Raw genomic sequence first — 17,314 nt, 5'->3', positions numbered from 1 at the left:
AATATCATATTGCCTGTATATAAATCCATGGCAAACCCACATCTTGAATACTGCGTGCAGTTCTGCTCGCCCCCATCTCAAAAAGATATATTGGAATTGGAAAAGGTACAGAAAAGGGCAACAAAAATGATCAGGGGTATGGAACAGTTTCAGTACGAGGAGAGATTAATAAGACAGGGACTTTTCAGCTTGAAAAAGAGACGAAGGGGGGAATGTGACTGAGGTCTATAAAATCATGACCGGTGTGGAGAAAGTAAATAAGGAAGTGTTATTTACTCCTTCTCATAACACAGGAACTAGGGGTCACCAAATGAAATTAATAGGCAGCAGGTTTCAAACAAACAAAAGGAAGTATTTCTTCACACAATGCACAGTTAACCTGTGGAACTCTTTGCCAGAGCATGTTGTGAAGGCCAAGACTATAATAGGGTTCAAAAATGAACTGGATAAGTTCATGGAGGATAGGTCCATCAATGGTTATTAGCCCCAAGATAGACAGGAATGCAAAACCATGCTCTGAAGTGTCCCTAAGGAATGGGTCACTTGATGATTGCCTGTTCTGTTCATTCCCTCTGAACCAGCTGGCATTGGCCACTGTTGGAAGACAGGATACTGGGCTAATGGACCATTGGTCTGACCGAGTATGGCCGTTCTTATGACTAAAATATTGGTATAGAGGGGAATAGGTTATTCAGGAGGGACAGGCACGGTAAAATGGGCGGAGATACCATATTATACATCAAGAATATATACATTTGTTCTGAGGACCAGAAAGATGTGAGAGTCAGACCAGCTGAAAGTCCCTGGTGAAGATAAAAGGGGAGAAAAAGAGGCGATGTCATGGCAGGGATCTATTAAAGACCACCAAATCAGGAGCTGGATGAGGCATTTCTAGATCAAACAACAGAAATATCCAAAACATAAGACGTGGTAGTAATGGGGGAATTTGCTACCCAGACATCTGTTGGAAAAGTAATGTGGCAAAACACAAAATGTCCAGTAAGTTCTTGGAAGGTATTGGGGACAACTTCTTGCTCCAGTGCAGGGGGGCTGGACTTGATGACTTCTCGGGGTCCCTTCCAGCCCTGGGGTTCTACAATTCTAACTGCTCTGCGCAGGCCTACATTTTTTGTTTTCACTCCCAGCTAACTGATCTAACAAGCAATTTATTCTCTTTTTATTTCTGTCAGACAAAAGCAAATAAGGTGGGTGAGAGGGCTCCTGGCAAGTTGCCTACAGAGCATTCTCGGTTGCAAAACCTGGGCTTTGATGCTTTAAAAAAAGAAAAGGACACAGAAAAATTTCTTAACTGAAAATGCATATAGCTCTGAACCTCTTACCATTCGGCAATACTTTTGTGCGCTCTGATCACAGAGGTCTCAATATCAATGGGATGATACCTCATTCCTCTCAGCTCCAGTGTTTCATCCAAGGAACCTACCACATACAGGGCATCATGCCTCTCTGGAAACAGTGAAGACATTCAGGATATCAATGAATGTGAAGAACAGAAAGTCTAAAATTCACATGCACGTACATTAATCAGCTGGCCTAACATTTTCACGGCCCATTTCCTATGAGGAGAAGCAGCATGTAATAGATAGTCCTCCCAAATGGCAGAGCATCCTGAGTTTAGGAGCCAGCTCAGTGCTCCTCTTAGTGACTCAAGGTGAGATCTGCTGAACTATATAGAGTTACCCACTGATAAAAGGTGTGACCTGGCAGACCAGGTCAGATCAGTGTATTCAGGTCAATTCACTTGTGTGTTAGTATAGATCGAAGTGTTAAACGTATAAGTGTGTATTCAGATGTTTAACCTTCATAAAAACTAGTGGAATGTTACTTGTAATGTTTTTACTTAGCTGTTCTTGTCAGAATGTAATAGCAAACAGTTACATGGCAAATACCCTTGTAACTAAATTACCCATCAAAGAAATCTTGTGAAATGCTAATGAAAGACTTAAGGACTTTAACACAAAATGCTAATTTCAAAGCAAGTGGCATTTCTCACCCATCCTCAACAAAGGGAAAACCCAGGTGGGTAGAGACACGGTCAGCTTGCTTTCTGTGTGAAGATACTATAAATATAGATTCAAAGAAAGATCCTTAATCTCCGAACTATCTTGGACAGGGAAGTGTACCAGATGCAAAGTGGAGATCTCCAGAGTTATTCTGGGTACCTGAAATAAGTTTTGGTAGACTGGCAATTTATTACATCTCTACCACCATTTTGAGTTACAAACTATGACTCACCTGTTAATATATTTTACCTGCTTTAATCTTTCAGTAACTCATTTCCTTTTCTTAGCTAATAAACCTTCAGTTAGTTTACTATAGAATTGGCTGCCAGCATTGTCTTTGGTGTAAGGTCTGGAATACCAATTGATCCGGGGTGAATGACTGGTCTCTTAGGACTGGGAAAAACCTAATGTGTTGTGATTTTTGTCTGGGTGGCAAGATAGACTGGAGAGGCTAAGGGGACTGTCTGTGACTCCATAGTAAGACTGGTATAGTGATCCAGGAGTTCACATTTGTTATTGGCTTGGTGAAATCTAATTCTAGAACATACCCCTAGTTTAGGATGTCTGCCCTTGTTTACGGACAGTCTGCCCCGAGACAGGCCCTCATGGTTGTGAGCTACTCCACACAGCTGACAACAGGTACCAGATGTTGAATGAGACTTATCAGATTCACACTATTTTCTAAATTGGACCAGCTACAGTGGGGTTAGTGTAGTAGGCTTTCACCTCTGGAGAACGGGGAAAACGTTCCCACTTGTGCACGTTCCAGAAGCACCAGATAATTTGGTATAAGTAGAAATCTCAGGATGAGGACTGGAATGTGAGTTATCCGCAGGTGAAGAATGCGGTGCCTGACAGAGCTGACTGGAATAGCACATGTGATACCCTTCGGATATGCCAGTGCTACTAGTCTCCCAATTTCAATCCAAAATAAAAAGGAAGATGGTCACATTGTTAAAATAGTACAGTGGGCAGATGCATTACCTATTTTGCCTCATTATTCAGAATCATTACATTCAATGAACATGTGCCCATTAAGGGCCCGAATTCCTGGGAAACTGAGTATTTATTATTTCTCACTGAAGCATCTTGCAGGATAGGGGCCTTAATTTTCCACAGACAATTGAAATTTCTCTGACTTTCTCTGCCCTGTGCTGATTGGCTGTTGCTTCACTCTCCTCCTCCCCCTCGGCTTCACTCCCATGGGTGGTGGGTGAATCACAGGCCTGGGGAGGCTAGCCCCCGCCCCGGCCTGCCCCTTCTGCCTGAGGCCCTGCCCCTCTCGCCCTCCTCCCCTGCCGAAGACCAGAGGGGGGGCCCCCCCCCAGCCCCGGGCTGCCCAAGCGCCTCCAGCCCTGGACAGCAGGCGACCCCTCACCAATTCTGGAGCGCTGGGTGGCGCATGGCCCCCCCTCCACCCCAGCGCTGGGCGGCCCCAGACACCCCAAATCCTGGCTGCCGGTCAGCCACCCTAGCTTCAGCAGGATTCCCAGAAGAGGAGCCGCCTGCTTGTGCTGCCGAGTAGAGGACAGCGAGCAGGAGGGGCCCTCTGGCAGCACATGGGTGGAGCCACGCAGGGCTGTTGGGGGAGGCAAGCCATCCCCTGCCTATGCTACGGGCCGCCCATGTTCACTCCACATTGCCCCTGTCTCCCCTGCACTGTCCCAAGTCATCCAGTCTGTTCCCTTTTCTTTCCACTTAGCCGATCCCCTCCTCAGTAAACCCACCGGGGCGGGGGGGGACGGACCCTGTGGAACTAACATGACCCTTGCTGCCATCGCATCATTCTCTCTACTGGTGTGTTCTACCCCTTCCCTCACCCTATGTCTGTCTTGTCGAGGTTAGCCAACACACTCATCATTTTCTTCTACTTGCTCATCTGTCTGTACCCATCTTATACTGTGTCTTGATCTTATACTTCGATTGTAAGCTTCCTGGGGCAGTGTTTGTACAGCGCCTAGCACAATGGGGCCTGGTCCATGCTCCTAGGTGCTACCGTAATACAAATAAATAATACAGACTTACTCTTTGCTTGCTCAGCTACATAAGGAGTTACAAACAAATGCCCCTGTATGTTAGGTGACACTACCAAGACCTGGTTTCCTATCTCACCTCCACTGGCATCAGTAAGTTCTGTCCTGCGCAGGAAGCCCAGGTACCCGGTCCGTGCCCATACTGTCTGTGTGTCTCCAAAACTCAGCCGAGCGCTGAAGTGGTCAGCGTGCAGTGCCTCTTCTCCATAGACTGTGTAATAACCAGTAGCATTGTGTGGACTACTCACCCAAATCTAGGACATAAAACGTAACAGGAGGAACCCATGGCATTATATATAGACACTGTTATTTTCCATATTTAGACAGAAGAATTTCCTGATGGAATAGAAATCTGTCACACTGATAATCTTGGTGCCCAAGAACTGCCAAGAATGATCTTTTAAAGAGAACAAACTTCCAGTGCACATAAAATTAAAAGTAGTAGAAATACAGCATCTTCATTGCATGCAACTAAAAACACATTTCAGAGGCCAGCAGAGCTCACTTAAATGGATCTCTTTCAGTTTGGTGCGTGGAAAAGAATGTCTTAACAGGCCTCTTCCATCAAAAAGGGCTTCCGGTTTAAGTGAGCCCCACTGTATGTAATAGCACAAAATGCTTTGTTTGTTTGTAAAATAGGGATCTGTATAAAATCAGGAAATACCACTATTAAGCCAATACTCTGCACTGATGGGGGCAGGCAATGCTAAAGAAATGGTGGGACATTTATTTTACCACCCATGGCTGCTAATTAGATACAGGTCAGTAAGCAAGCACAGATTACCTCATAGTTCAGAATGGAGGAGAAGACAGGGCATGCAGAAAGCTGCTTAGGCATGTTGACATTTTCCTTGGTTTTGTTACAAAGTTTCAGCTATCCTGGTTTACTAATCTCTGTCTGACAAAGTGATGTTATCAACATTTACCTCTCCCAAATGTGAATCTCCGAGAGGTCCCTTAGTTTCAGTGTGTGCTATAATAACCTTTACGCCAGGCAGAATCTGCAACAGGAAACAAATATTGTAATGTTAAAGTCATGTTCATTTTTTAAACTCACCTCTCTCGGTGAACTCAGTCGTTCGATACTTTGACTAGAGATTAATTCTAGGCTCTCTCACTCCTCTTGTTCTCTATAAAGCGTGATTGCAAAAGTGTATGAGGTTTCTTTAACCCTAGATAAGTGAACGAGAGTCTGTGCTGTGCCTCTAACATTACTGGGGCAGAGGCTAAGGTGGCTATAAGCCAGCACTGTACTATCCTGATTCTGGGCTGCTCCAGGAGCCGATGCAGCCCCGGGACAGGGAGGCTAAGTAAAGGCAGGATCTCCAGAGGGGTATGGAGGGTAAAGGGGCTGGGGTGAGAATCTCACATGGTGGTTTCAAATTAAAAATCCATTCAATCCCCATCCCATGCTTTTAAACTTTAAAACCATCGAACTGATTTATTTAAACTTGGTTTGTTTCTTAGATCTCATGATATGTACAAATCAAGCAAAGTTTGAACAAAAGCAATTCAGTGATTTGGGCTGTTTGGTCATATTACCGATCAGAACATATGCAAACACTTCTAATATGCAGTTAATCCATTACACTGAAAAGGACGTCTGGGTAGATCATACCCACCCACATGGTCAAACCAAGAGTCCTTTCCAGATTGGTGGAAACCAATTATTATTTTGTCACATGCAGAAAACAACAGATGAGCCAATTATACTCCAACTTCCAGAAAAAAAATTACCTCAGGACTGAGATTAAGCGCTGAATATTTTAGCCAAAAATAACTTTTGCTGGAACATGTAAGGGGGAAAAGAAGAGAGGAAGGGTTTACAACAGAAGCTGGAACGCAAGTGTAGCTATACTGTGCCCAAGTTAAACTCCTGAAGCTTGCCTTTTAACTTGGCTAAAACAATTTATTTTTAATTTCTGGGGGCTCTATTTCTATGGCATGAAGTTCACCTCTCAACTTAGAAAAACATATTTAACTCCCTAAGCAATTTTCGAGATAGCTATATCCAAGCAAAGAAGCTGAACACTGAGAAAACAGTTCATGAGACAGCTTTACAACAAAAGCCATCCACTTACCTTTCCAGACTCCATCAACGGCAAACTGTGCGGAGAACCCCGCTCCACCAAACGTACCCTGGAAAGGTAAATGGAAAATGCTTTTGCTCAGTAAAGATTTATTTGTGGTATCACAGCGACATTTTAAAAATGGGCAAGTGGGTTTACATTTCTTCTCTACTAAATAATTTTGTTTTCCTTTCCTTGACCTATATTTTCTGTCAACGCCTATGCTCGGTTGCCCATGATGGTGCTCACTGGCTGTGGTAGCTGGCAGTTAGTGAGCCCCAGCCATCTTTGGGAACTCAGAGGTGACCACAATGCCTCCATATTGTCCTGGCCTTCTAGGAGTGCCCCAAAACACCAAGAACTCATTTCAAAAGCAATGCTAGAAATTCACAGCAACTGCATTCGCAACTGTTTCAACTAGATTCCAAAGTGCCAAGGGCACCAAATGCCAAGCCACAATGTGTCTCTTCCAGTCAGATCACATTGATGTCATTTTGCTCAAATGAGGACACTGGCACCTACTGACTACAACCATTCTAGCCTCACCTAACTCAACAAAGAAGCAGATCTCAGCTTCTTGTATGAGTGGTGGGCTCCACAGATCTGGCCAGCTGAAAATTTCATCTACAGTTGAAACATCACCTTTGTTGAAACTCTCATGACCAAATTCAGGGGTGATGTAAATGATAGTGCAAGTTAAATGTCAAGAATTTAGCAAGCAAACGGGCAAACCAGGATGAAAGTAAATGCCATTGTAGCATAACCTGCACTGAGCTGGTGTGCAAGTACATGCCAAGAGGCCAACAGCTGGGTGTAGCAGGAAAAACAACAAACAGAAGGGCATAAAGAAAACAGCCCCCAACTCCAGGGGCCAAATTCAATCCTGAGGCAAACAGACATCACTCCCATTGCCTGATATCAGACTCATCTCTCTATTCCAGGGGCTGAATTTGGTCTCAACAGACTGATCTCTCTTTGCGAGTCTACATCCGGCTCTATGATAGTATGACAGTGTGTGCCCTAGAAATGAACTAGACAAGGGGAGATTACGTTATTGCAATTTAAGATGCTTTGCTCAAATGCTGCGCTGGTTGAAGTTAGGACCACAAATACTGTTACATAATATTTTGACTGTGATCCAAACACTAAGATTTGTTTTAGTACGCAGAAATTAGAGATGATGCAAGAGGGCAGAAGAAGCGGTGGGAGGGGCAGGCTGGGACACTTCCAGGGTGGAGGGGCAGTGGGTGGAGGGATCAGGAGCTGACAAGCACCTTTTAGTATAAAGCACAATGTGGTGAGGATGAACAGACTTGTCTGCAGTGTTTCAGGGGTTACTGCTATGTATTATCATGTGTACCTGTCGTGTCGAAGTGCTCTCATGTCTACGTAGACTGTTGTTGGATCTGGTCCTGCAGTTCCCTAAGAAGAAAGGGGGGGAGGAGGGGACGGACAATTTTAACATAAACCAAAAAATCTTGTTTCTGTTTTTCAAATCACCCTCTGTCTTTCACTGACACACAGTGTTGTCTCTGTTATACTGTGAGTACAGTAAAGAGCTCTTCCTACCGCCAAGTCCCACCATGCAGCTTTGGTTTTTCATACAACTGACAAGTAAACACAGAAGCAGCTCATGTATGCATGGAAACTTTTCAAGGCACCAAATTTTATTGTGGTACTAATGCACTCCTCTAAAACAGGATCGCGTACTATGCAGGCATAACCCTGTTCCCGATACTCAATTTCTATATCCAATGATATGATCCTAGAAAGAACAAAACTCTTTGGTAATCAATATGTACAACCAGTCAGGCTATAACATCTTTTCTTTGTAAACTTTCAGGAGCTGAGTGCTCGGGGAGAGAGGTTATTCTTTGCTGGAGTTAGAAAGTGCCACCTTGTGAGCAATTCTGATAAGTGGTTTCTAGACCTAACAGTGGACCTGAGTCTCAGTGGATGAACCACACAAGGCACCATTTAATTCCAATAGTGCTTAAACTTGGAGCAGTTTATAAGTTTATGCTCCAACAAACTGAAAATTAGACAACTCCCCAGCTGTATCCCTCCCCTTCACCCCACACAGGGAAACACAGCATGGCATTAGGGGTCTGTTTACACTGCAGCTGGGAGGTGAGATTTCCAACCTGGGTAGACACACTTACGCTAGCTCTGCTGTGGACATGGTAGTACAGCTGGCGGGCGTGGACTCAGGCAGCCACCCCAAGCCATGGCCCATGTCACAATGTCCACGCTGCTATTTTTGGCATGCTTGCTCAAGCAGAGCTGGCATGAGTCTGTCTACCCTGGCTGGGAATCAGACCTCCCAGCTGCAGTGTAGACCCACCCTAGTACGGACCAGGATCCATAAGAAGACAACAGTTTGTAATCCGCTCAAGATTCCAGGGCTGGAACGGTAACCAGCGGTTTCCTTAGAATAATGTGCCTTAGTGCTCTGTAACAACGTTGATAAAAAATCTTGTGTGTTGTTTTCTGTAAGTACAGTGCTGCTCTGTAGCCGGGTTAAGAATGTGAGCTCCATCTCTGGGAATGAACCATTAAACACTTCCTCTAAACACCTGTGCTCTATACAGTGACCTCTGCTTGCTTAACAAACAGGAATTCTTGTACTTCAGCTAGAAGTGACCTCTGTGAGCAAAATACAATTTCTTTAAAATGAAAAACTCGTTTGACTAGTTTCAAGGGAACTCCCTTAACCGGGTACATGTACAGCGTGTGCAGTGAGAACGGAGGACTTTAGGGCGTGACAAGCACACACATGCATCACTGTACCTGTTCAGCCAGCTTGCGCAGCCTGTTTGGCTGACAGAGGGACCACAAACAGAAGTGACAGAGGCCAGCGAAGTGTGAGAAACAGAGAAAAGAAAAAACACAACAAAGAGGCACAGGAGACATGAGATACACACAATAGAACGGGAACAAAATGTCATTGTATCTTAGAACAAAAAAAAGGAATTTCCATTTCAGATTTTTTTGAAAGGACTGACATGGATTTTCTTTAAATCATTAATTGGGAAACATGCACAAATCTCACAAAGCACTGAACCTGCATGCTTACTGCCATACCTTATTTAAAAGTACTTAATGTTATTTATGGCTTCAAAAGGAACCTTTAAATCAGTCTGTTAAGATAGGAAGATGTTATGTATTATTTCCATACTAAACAGTACCAAATATATTTGGCTTGGATAGCATTGATATGCACTTAAATAGAACATTGCAGAATGAGAATGTTGTGGGGTTTTGGGGGGTGGGGGGAGGAACAACTTAAAAAAATCTTTTCAATACAAGTGGGCAGTGGTCAGAAAGCGCATGTTGGGTGAACTTTTCACTGTCCATACTGCTCACTCCTAGACAGGTTTCTTAGGAAGAGTTTAAAAATAGGAATTGTTTACATTTGTGGAGTACTATAGGTGCTTAGGGGTTAGTCCATGTCCATAAAATAGACACTTCCATTGAAAAAAACATGGATCAGACAATCTTTTGTCTCCCACTACTTATGAATTCAGCAAGCAGATCTCTTCATACGGGCTCTCTAAAGGATGGCTCTGTGAGGGGTACAGATTTCCAGAGGCTCTTCCCTCCCCTATTTTGCTTGCGAATATCTGCTGTGCCTTCATTTTCAGTTGTAGGGGAAACTTTCAGTGGGCCCAAATTAACCTTTCCCATTCTTACTTTGTCATCACAGATATTGCCCAAGACTTTAAAAAAAAGGTGTCTAAAGTTGGGCTCCTAAATCCTTATTTAGGCACTTAAAACCCTTCTACGCAATCACATTTCTACGCACTCCACTCTTGATTTTATGTATCTCTTGAGTCTTACTCTGGGATTTTCAAACAGACACAACACACGTTTGTGTCTATATGTGTGGGTAACTTATCTATTTGCTCTCCCATGTAATAAGTTCATTAAATTACTTTATTTACACCTATTTTACCTTTGTATTTAGGTCTTTTAATTAATCTTCCTTCATATGTGCAAAAAAAGACACTGTAGCTCTTTTAAAGTGCAATTATACCAGGCACAGCATATTCAAAAGGTTTGAGGTTCTCAGTCGTAGAATAAGTGATATCATGCATGGCCCATTCTGAAGCTGAAGTCTGCTAAGAGGAAATGCTACTGGCACACAATCCAAGATCTGGAGTCTTGTCAGTTATCTTGGAGGGATTTAACACAAGAACTTCAAATGCCGCAATATTACTAGGTGCTCTCCTTATGTGGTACTGCTGCTACTATATTGATAAATCATTTCTTCTGCGGGTTGTCACCTGTCTAGCTCCTATCCGAGAAAACGTATTTATACAGGATGCAAAGTGTAGAACACCAACTTGCACTTCTGAATTCATTGGGGTTATAACATCTATTCGCAAGGATGAATTACAAGAGACTCTGCACATAAGGTTAGAGATGCAATATGGAGAGAAGGAGAAAAGAGGAGTTTGAAAAGCTGTCAGCTATAAAAATCAACAGACTACAAATATGTGTCAAACCATTTTTAAAAAAACCTCTTTCCCTTCTGAAAGAGTTAAAGAAAGGTATTCTTTTAGGGTTAAGATTCATACAATTTTTGCTAAGGATTATTTCTCTCTTCTCGTGGGAGCATCTAGAGTAATAACATGCAAAGATGCCCAAAAGGATATAACACAGCCTGTAGCTGACATTTTAGGAAGGTGTGGTAACAACCTGTACCGAAACGCTTCCAATGCGCATTCACTGGCTGATTGCAAGAATTTACAACTTCAGGCCCCAAACCTGAAAACAGTTATACACGTGCTTAACATTATGCATGTGATTAGTCCCACTGACTTCAGTGGGAATTCCCACGTACATAAAGTTAAGCATGGGCATACATCTTTGGAGGAAGGGGGCTTAACACCTGACAGATTCATTGAAACTTTCCTTTATCAAAACAGAGTTAATGTAGTCAGTCTTCATATAGGGGTATCTGCCACTTTACTAGACTATAACCCTTCATAGCCACAGGATGCTCTGTAAGAACATGTACTGCCCTTTTTGGGAAGAGGGAGCACCATACCTCTGTGGTTGAACAGAACTAGATTTAAGTCCAATTCAGTTAGCCAAAAAAAAAAGGGTAGCTGTGACTGAAGTACCAAACCACCAAAACAAGACACAGCTCAATGCAATCCTCCCGACTCTAGAAATGCTGGGCTGTGCATTTTAAAGGCCTATCCACTGTGTGTCTGATTATCCTTTTTCCTGGAAAAAGTCTGTTGTCTTTGAATGTGCCACACTAATACTTTGCCCTGAAAAACATACCGTAAGCCAGATGGCATGCAAAGAAAATTGTAGAACTTGTCAACATGACAGTCTCTTTAACATGGAATTTCTTATCTGAAGAACTCTCCAATTTGCTCCATATATACATAAGCCAGTATCAAAATGCAAAGTTTAAATCATACTCCCACAGAGCTAGAATGATATTGCTTGGAATATTTATGATGCACAGCCATAGCAATGTACATAGTTATCTTAGTACCGTTCGTTCATAGCAGACAATGTCATAATACACCTTTTTGCACTGATTAAAAGCTAACTCAGTTGGCCATCCACCACTGCAGAAGGGCAAGACTGACATATACTCAAAATCCCCCATTCCAGCCATGTAAAAAAAAAAAAGAAAAGAAAAAACCTTCAGAATTTATTTCAGTGATTTAGTAGTAGAAAGGCACACAGGGAGTGTGTGGTTTAGAACAAACCACTGATAAAATTCAATAGAAAAAATATATTCTAGACACAGCTGTATTTAATTTTTCTAATCAAGTTCTCTGATATGCATTAGCTGAAGGGAAGGAATATAATCCAATCTCACCTGCAAGCAAATTGCTACGTTGACCCTGCAGCCAAATGTGGTGCTCACTGAACGTGCAGAGAGGCCCAGGTCTTTGAATAATTTAGAGAAGGACTGTGTTAGTGCAATCCTTGGTCTCTCTTCTGCCACCACCATACATGTTCGTACACAGGACAGGTTAACTCCCTTCATCTGTTGGAGAGGGTGTTTGAAAGAAGACAGGGAGAAAAAACAATACCTCATGACACAGAAATTAGCAATTTCAGGAGACTCCTACTTCTGCAGTTGGATTAAGGGATAGACTGACTTTAGAAATGTCAGGAAAAACTGTGTATACTGGAGGAGGGACCTAGGAAATGTAATACATACTATTAATATATACTTATGCTTAAAAATATAATATCTAATCAATAACCTCTCCTCTTTTCGTTTTTAAAGGGATCACAACGAGACTACCAGGCAAAAGGAAGTCTACTACTGTCAGCCAGGTTAATGGTAATGATTTTTTTGGCATTAGCAGTAAGAATGAACGAAGATAGTAACCTCTGAAGATAGCAACTATAATAGGTACCCACTTCTGGGTCTTTGCTTCTGTATGTTTCCAACTTAGGAAAAGTCCCCAACTACAATTCTGAGTAGTAAAATCACTGCTTCAGTGTGAGCTCTTCTGCCACTGAAATAAGACCCGAGTTCCTTTTCAATCAAATTATGGGTCTCAGAACAGAAATCTTCCCCTCAAACATAGAAGGGAAAAAGGGTGCTGTAGATGAACATGGAACTACAGTATAATTACCACCTTTAGAGAAAAAGATTGAGAGATAGCTTATTTATTCTTCCCTTAAAAGTACAAAATAATGGATTTTTTATTGTATACTAAAAACCTCCAGAAAGATCTTGCCAAGCAAAAAATATGCAACGATAAATGGTTACCCAGTGCATTAAGATGAGTTCTGCTAACAGGTAACCATCAGAAATGCAGTGGGTGATTTATTTGGGATTCTGCTCAAATTGATGTGTTGGTGTAAACTGCAACAAAAATTTGGATTGATTTTCAAGGACTTGTGTGTCCACCCAAACGGATGCTTTTGTACATTTAGCTTAAGGAAAAGAACTTTTAGGAGTGTGATGATTGACTAAGGTGAAATTCTGACAGCACCTTGGAATTTGGGAGGTATAACACGCCTGTAGGGCTCTGCTGCCTGATTTGTCATATGCTAGCTCACTGTCACCCACTTCCATATTTGAAAATTGAGATCCCTGAGCTCAGGTTGCTCAAAAAGAGGCTGTGTCAGCTGAGGGTGAGTACAGTGTTACTCCATGGCACAGATGCCTCAGAAGTGGGAACAGGATGGGAGTTTTTAAAAAAACAATAAGCCCTTAATGAACCAGCTCACTCCAAGCTGCCATCCTTTCTATATGCTCACTGGATGCTGAAACTGCTGCCCAATGTATCTAAAGGGAAGAGGTCTGTAAAATATAAATATAGACAAAATATAAAATGTTATCAGTCTGTGTGGGATATACACAGACCTTCACAAAAGTGGTATCGCAGCAAAAACCCATGTTACTTGTAATTGATGGGAAGTTGCAGGTTTCAACTGGTAAGCTTTTGTTCTTGCCAATTGCCAAAATTTAGAGCTATGTTCTGGCTCAGAGTACAATTTATTATGTCCATTCTGGTCTTTGTGTCTGTGTGGCAACAGCTAATGGACAACTTAATGGTTCAGAACTTTTGATGTGGAGAATTCTGACATAGGAAAAGAAGGGACTGACAAATGGGTGGCAGGATTCTGTTTTATTTTTGGCTTTCATTTTTCAGAAAGAACGAGTTCACTGAACCTGCGGAGTATTTTCCTCAAAATTTCAAAAATAAAAATACCTTGTTACTTGAGATCAAGCATGGAAACACCAAATCCAAAATGTGATTTTTTTTTTCTGAAATTTGTGAGCAAGTGACAACTTCCTGCAATTTCAACTATAGCATTTGCCAAGAAGCAAAGCATAATCAAGGGCTTTCAGAGATTCCATGAAGGAGCTCATTTTTCAGCTGATGACCTACAACAAACTAAAAACATTAGCGAGAGATACTTGTACATTAGTATACGCAGAAGTGAAGTCCACTTACCCGAAGAACGTCTGTCTGTGTTCCCAGGCCTTTGGTGCACATCTCCATGACCGAGTAAGAACAGAAGGTGACCCGCACTTTGTACTGACTGACAGCAGACAACCACAAAGACACATTGCTCTCCAGTTCAAGAGGAGGGACCAAAATAGACTGATGTCCTGAGTATACACTATCCGCCACCCAAGAGAGAGAGAAACACACCGATAAAGTACACTTCAACTATGATGAACAGGCATCATGCCAAAAGTGAGGAGGCATGGAAAGACCGAGATAAAGCAGACCAATAGCAGAGCTAAGTACCCAGAGCGCCTGCTTAAAACTCAGTTAGCCCTCCATTCAAAGCAAGCATCCAGGCATCCCACTGGGGTTTGCAGAGTGACAGCTTGCGTCAGAGCTAAGGGAAGTCCGTCCTCCAATATAATGAAGTTTGATTTTAATTTATGAAAGCCAAATAAAGTGATTCAAAGTGTAAAGAGGGATTAAATTTCAGGGAGCGTATACGCACCCTCAGTAAATCATACCAAAGGGCTGAGGACAAGTAGACTCTCACCTTGTGCACTTCGTCTGCTCCTGGACCCCTCAAACTCATGATCCCATATTGTCCCTCACCCATTTTCAAATGGAGCCCTCCACTACCTTCCCAGGCCTCCCACAGAACCTCCAAGTTAAAGCCATCCAAAGAGTCACCCCACAGCTGGGTTGTCAGCCTCAGCCTCAATGCTCTGCTGTGGTCCACATCCCACCTCCTCCTCAGCCAGAGATCTGCTGTGGGCTCCATCTCACTAGTCTCTGTTGCAGGCATAAACCACCTCCCACACTGCTTTCTGAGCAGAGGAAGAGGAGAGATGTAGCAGTTGGCGGAGGCTGTTCTCCCAGAGGAGCCAGTGGGCAGTGCATGAAGCAGGAATATGGGGCAGGAGGGGACTCAACCCAGACTCTCCACCTGTGAGTATAAACCACCCACCCCCTAGAGGTCTCAAAGTCTCGGAAATGAGTCTATTCCCAGGTTACATCCATCGGGGAACTGGCCATTTTCCTCACTGTTAATATCAGTGTAAGACAAAAACAGAATCCAGCATGCTAAATTTGCCTTCAGTGGAAGGTTTTATATATACACACAAGCTACATGAGAAAAATTAAAGTGTTATACACAAGATAATTTTTCTGATTGTAGGACAAAAGGTGGGCGATAAAGAAATACTCCAAACTTCACTGAAAAAAGAAAGGTAGCCAGTAAACACTGCCTGCTAAATGTATTTCAGAATGAGACAACAATAAGGAGGAGTCCTTTTGAGGAGGACTTGAACTTATTTTCATGATGCTGAAAAACTAACGAGGGAAGCAATGCCAGTTTAAACATTTCACTAGACAGCATACATTAAAAAAATAAAACTTGCAATTAACAAAAAAATTCTCTATTGATAATTTAACAAATAATTACAGCACATGATGGATCCAGAATGTGAGACAACAGAGAGGTTGAAGAACTCATCAAGATTTTACGACCAGCGTTATTTCTACCCATCATGCGTGTACATTTAACCCCACTCTTACTAGATACCCTCTGATTTTCCCTTGACAGAAAAGTCAAATATCTCTATCTTTCTATCTCTTATCTTCTATCTTATTCGTTATAAAATACGAATGCTGGCCTATTACAAAAAGGGTTTTGTCACTACCTACCCACAGAAGATTTTAGTACTACTGTTCCCACAGTAGTTACTATTCCTCATAAATTCAACTGCCTTTCACATATTTGTTAGATAAATGTATAATGTTGTTAGAGAATCAGTCTTCCAGAAAATGCACTAAGTGGTTCCTAATGGGTCAACTGGATCTTTGGTTGACTGTAGATCCATTCACCTTTCAATGTCAATGAAAGTTTTATTGTGTTCTCCCCAGCAGGTGCCCTGGATCTGTCAGCTTCCAACGAACAGAGTCTATGTTCATATCAAAGATTTTAATTTAGAATCTGGTTAACAGTTAGCAGATAGGAATGGAAAGCAAGAGAGAGTTTGAATTAGTTCCAACTTTATTTTTTTAATATAGTTTGTTAATTTCAAAATGACAGATGTATGTCTGTGTGATGCTACATTGGTAAATACGGTCTTAAATCAATTAGTGTCAAGGGAACAAAGGAACAACCCTTTCAGTGGCACACTGAAAAACAGGCTCAGAAGAGTATTGTTCAGAGTGTTCCAGCTTCCCCAGTGTGCATTCAGTGGGTGACCATGTTCCCTGCCAGGCTCGCCCCTTCAAAAACTTTTGGCTTGTCAATGGCCAGTACTACAAAGAGGTTTGGGTTTTTTAAATAGCTCCTCTGTATTCTGTTTCTGGATCAATTCTGTACTCCAAATAGATTAAAAAAACAATAATGCTGCATTCAGAGAGAGCAACCTAGCTTTGTATAAAGAAAAGGAGTACTTGTGGCACCTTAGAGACTAACCAATTTATTTGAGCATAGCTTATGCTCAAATAAATTGGTTAGTCTCTAAGGTGCCACAAGTACTCCTTTTCTTTTTGCGAATACAGACTAACACGGCTGTTACTCTGAAACCTAGCTTTGTATGCAGTCCAGCAGGGCTTATGTAACGTGAGAAAGCACCTCATATATGCAAGTCCCCTTTCTTTAAAAAACGCACACCAATAAAGAACACAGACTGTCTGATTTTATTTAACTGTATTTTGAAACAATGCTTTTTTCCCCGCCCTTGCTGAAACCATAAGATGTTCTCAAGATTTAAATTAAATTTATTCTCCTTCCCCCACTATTTCCCCACCATCTAAAATGCAGGGTACCTGACTTATTGCAATGGTCTCGATTTTCGATCTTTGTTTAATTAAACCTCTTGTATTCCATTTATGTATCGATTCATTAACCATCTAAAAAGTGAAAGCATTTCACAGCAGAGGGCGGCTCATACCCAATCAAAAACTAAGTAATTAGCTTAACTCAATTTAAAATGAATTAGGTAATGAGACACGAACAATTGTACAACAGTACTGGATGTGTTGAATTTTTAGTGATTTTACTATCTGAGCCAAACACTTCCCCTTGCATTTTAGGAAATGTTAAATTGCTTGCTTCTAATTACATTGTTATTTATTACTGTATAATGCCAATCTGGTGTTGGGTGCTTTATGTACATGTATCGAGTTAGGGCCCCTGCCTCCAAGAGACTTTTGGAGAGGTTTATTTGATCTAGATCAGCTGTTTTCAACCCACAGGCCCCATGCAG

General features: G+C 42.0%; 1 protein-coding gene across 5 annotated transcripts in view; it reads right to left on the bottom strand.

The window, feature by feature from the left end:
* The window catches only part of DIP2A (disco interacting protein 2 homolog A), a 254,159-nt gene that overhangs the window by 7,917 nt on the left and 228,928 nt on the right, over positions 1–17,314 (bottom strand). For 4 of the 5 annotated variants that reach the window (XM_074968204.1, XM_074968205.1, XM_074968208.1 and 1 more), the window contains 8 exons: positions 14,076–14,244; positions 11,972–12,142; positions 8,914–8,943; positions 7,484–7,545; positions 6,136–6,193; positions 4,981–5,055; positions 4,134–4,308; positions 1,341–1,464 (listed from right to left, as the gene is read on the bottom strand). In XM_074968204.1, coding sequence (XP_074824305.1) covers positions 1,341–1,464; positions 4,134–4,308; positions 4,981–5,055; positions 6,136–6,193; positions 7,484–7,545; positions 8,914–8,943; positions 11,972–12,142; positions 14,076–14,244 — 864 coding nt within the window. The remainder of the gene's footprint in view (positions 1–1,340; positions 1,465–4,133; positions 4,309–4,980; positions 5,056–6,135; positions 6,194–7,483; positions 7,546–8,913; positions 8,944–11,971; positions 12,143–14,075; positions 14,245–17,314) is intronic. The other variant, XM_074968206.1, reaches the window with a different exon arrangement.

The sequence above is a fragment of the Natator depressus genome, chromosome 11 (genome assembly GCF_965152275.1).
Source record: "Natator depressus isolate rNatDep1 chromosome 11, rNatDep2.hap1, whole genome shotgun sequence".
Classification (NCBI taxonomy): domain Eukaryota; kingdom Metazoa; phylum Chordata; order Testudines; family Cheloniidae; genus Natator; species Natator depressus.
The sequence above is the reverse complement of the archived record's forward strand: the minus strand, read 5'-3'. Positions and strand labels throughout refer to the sequence as shown.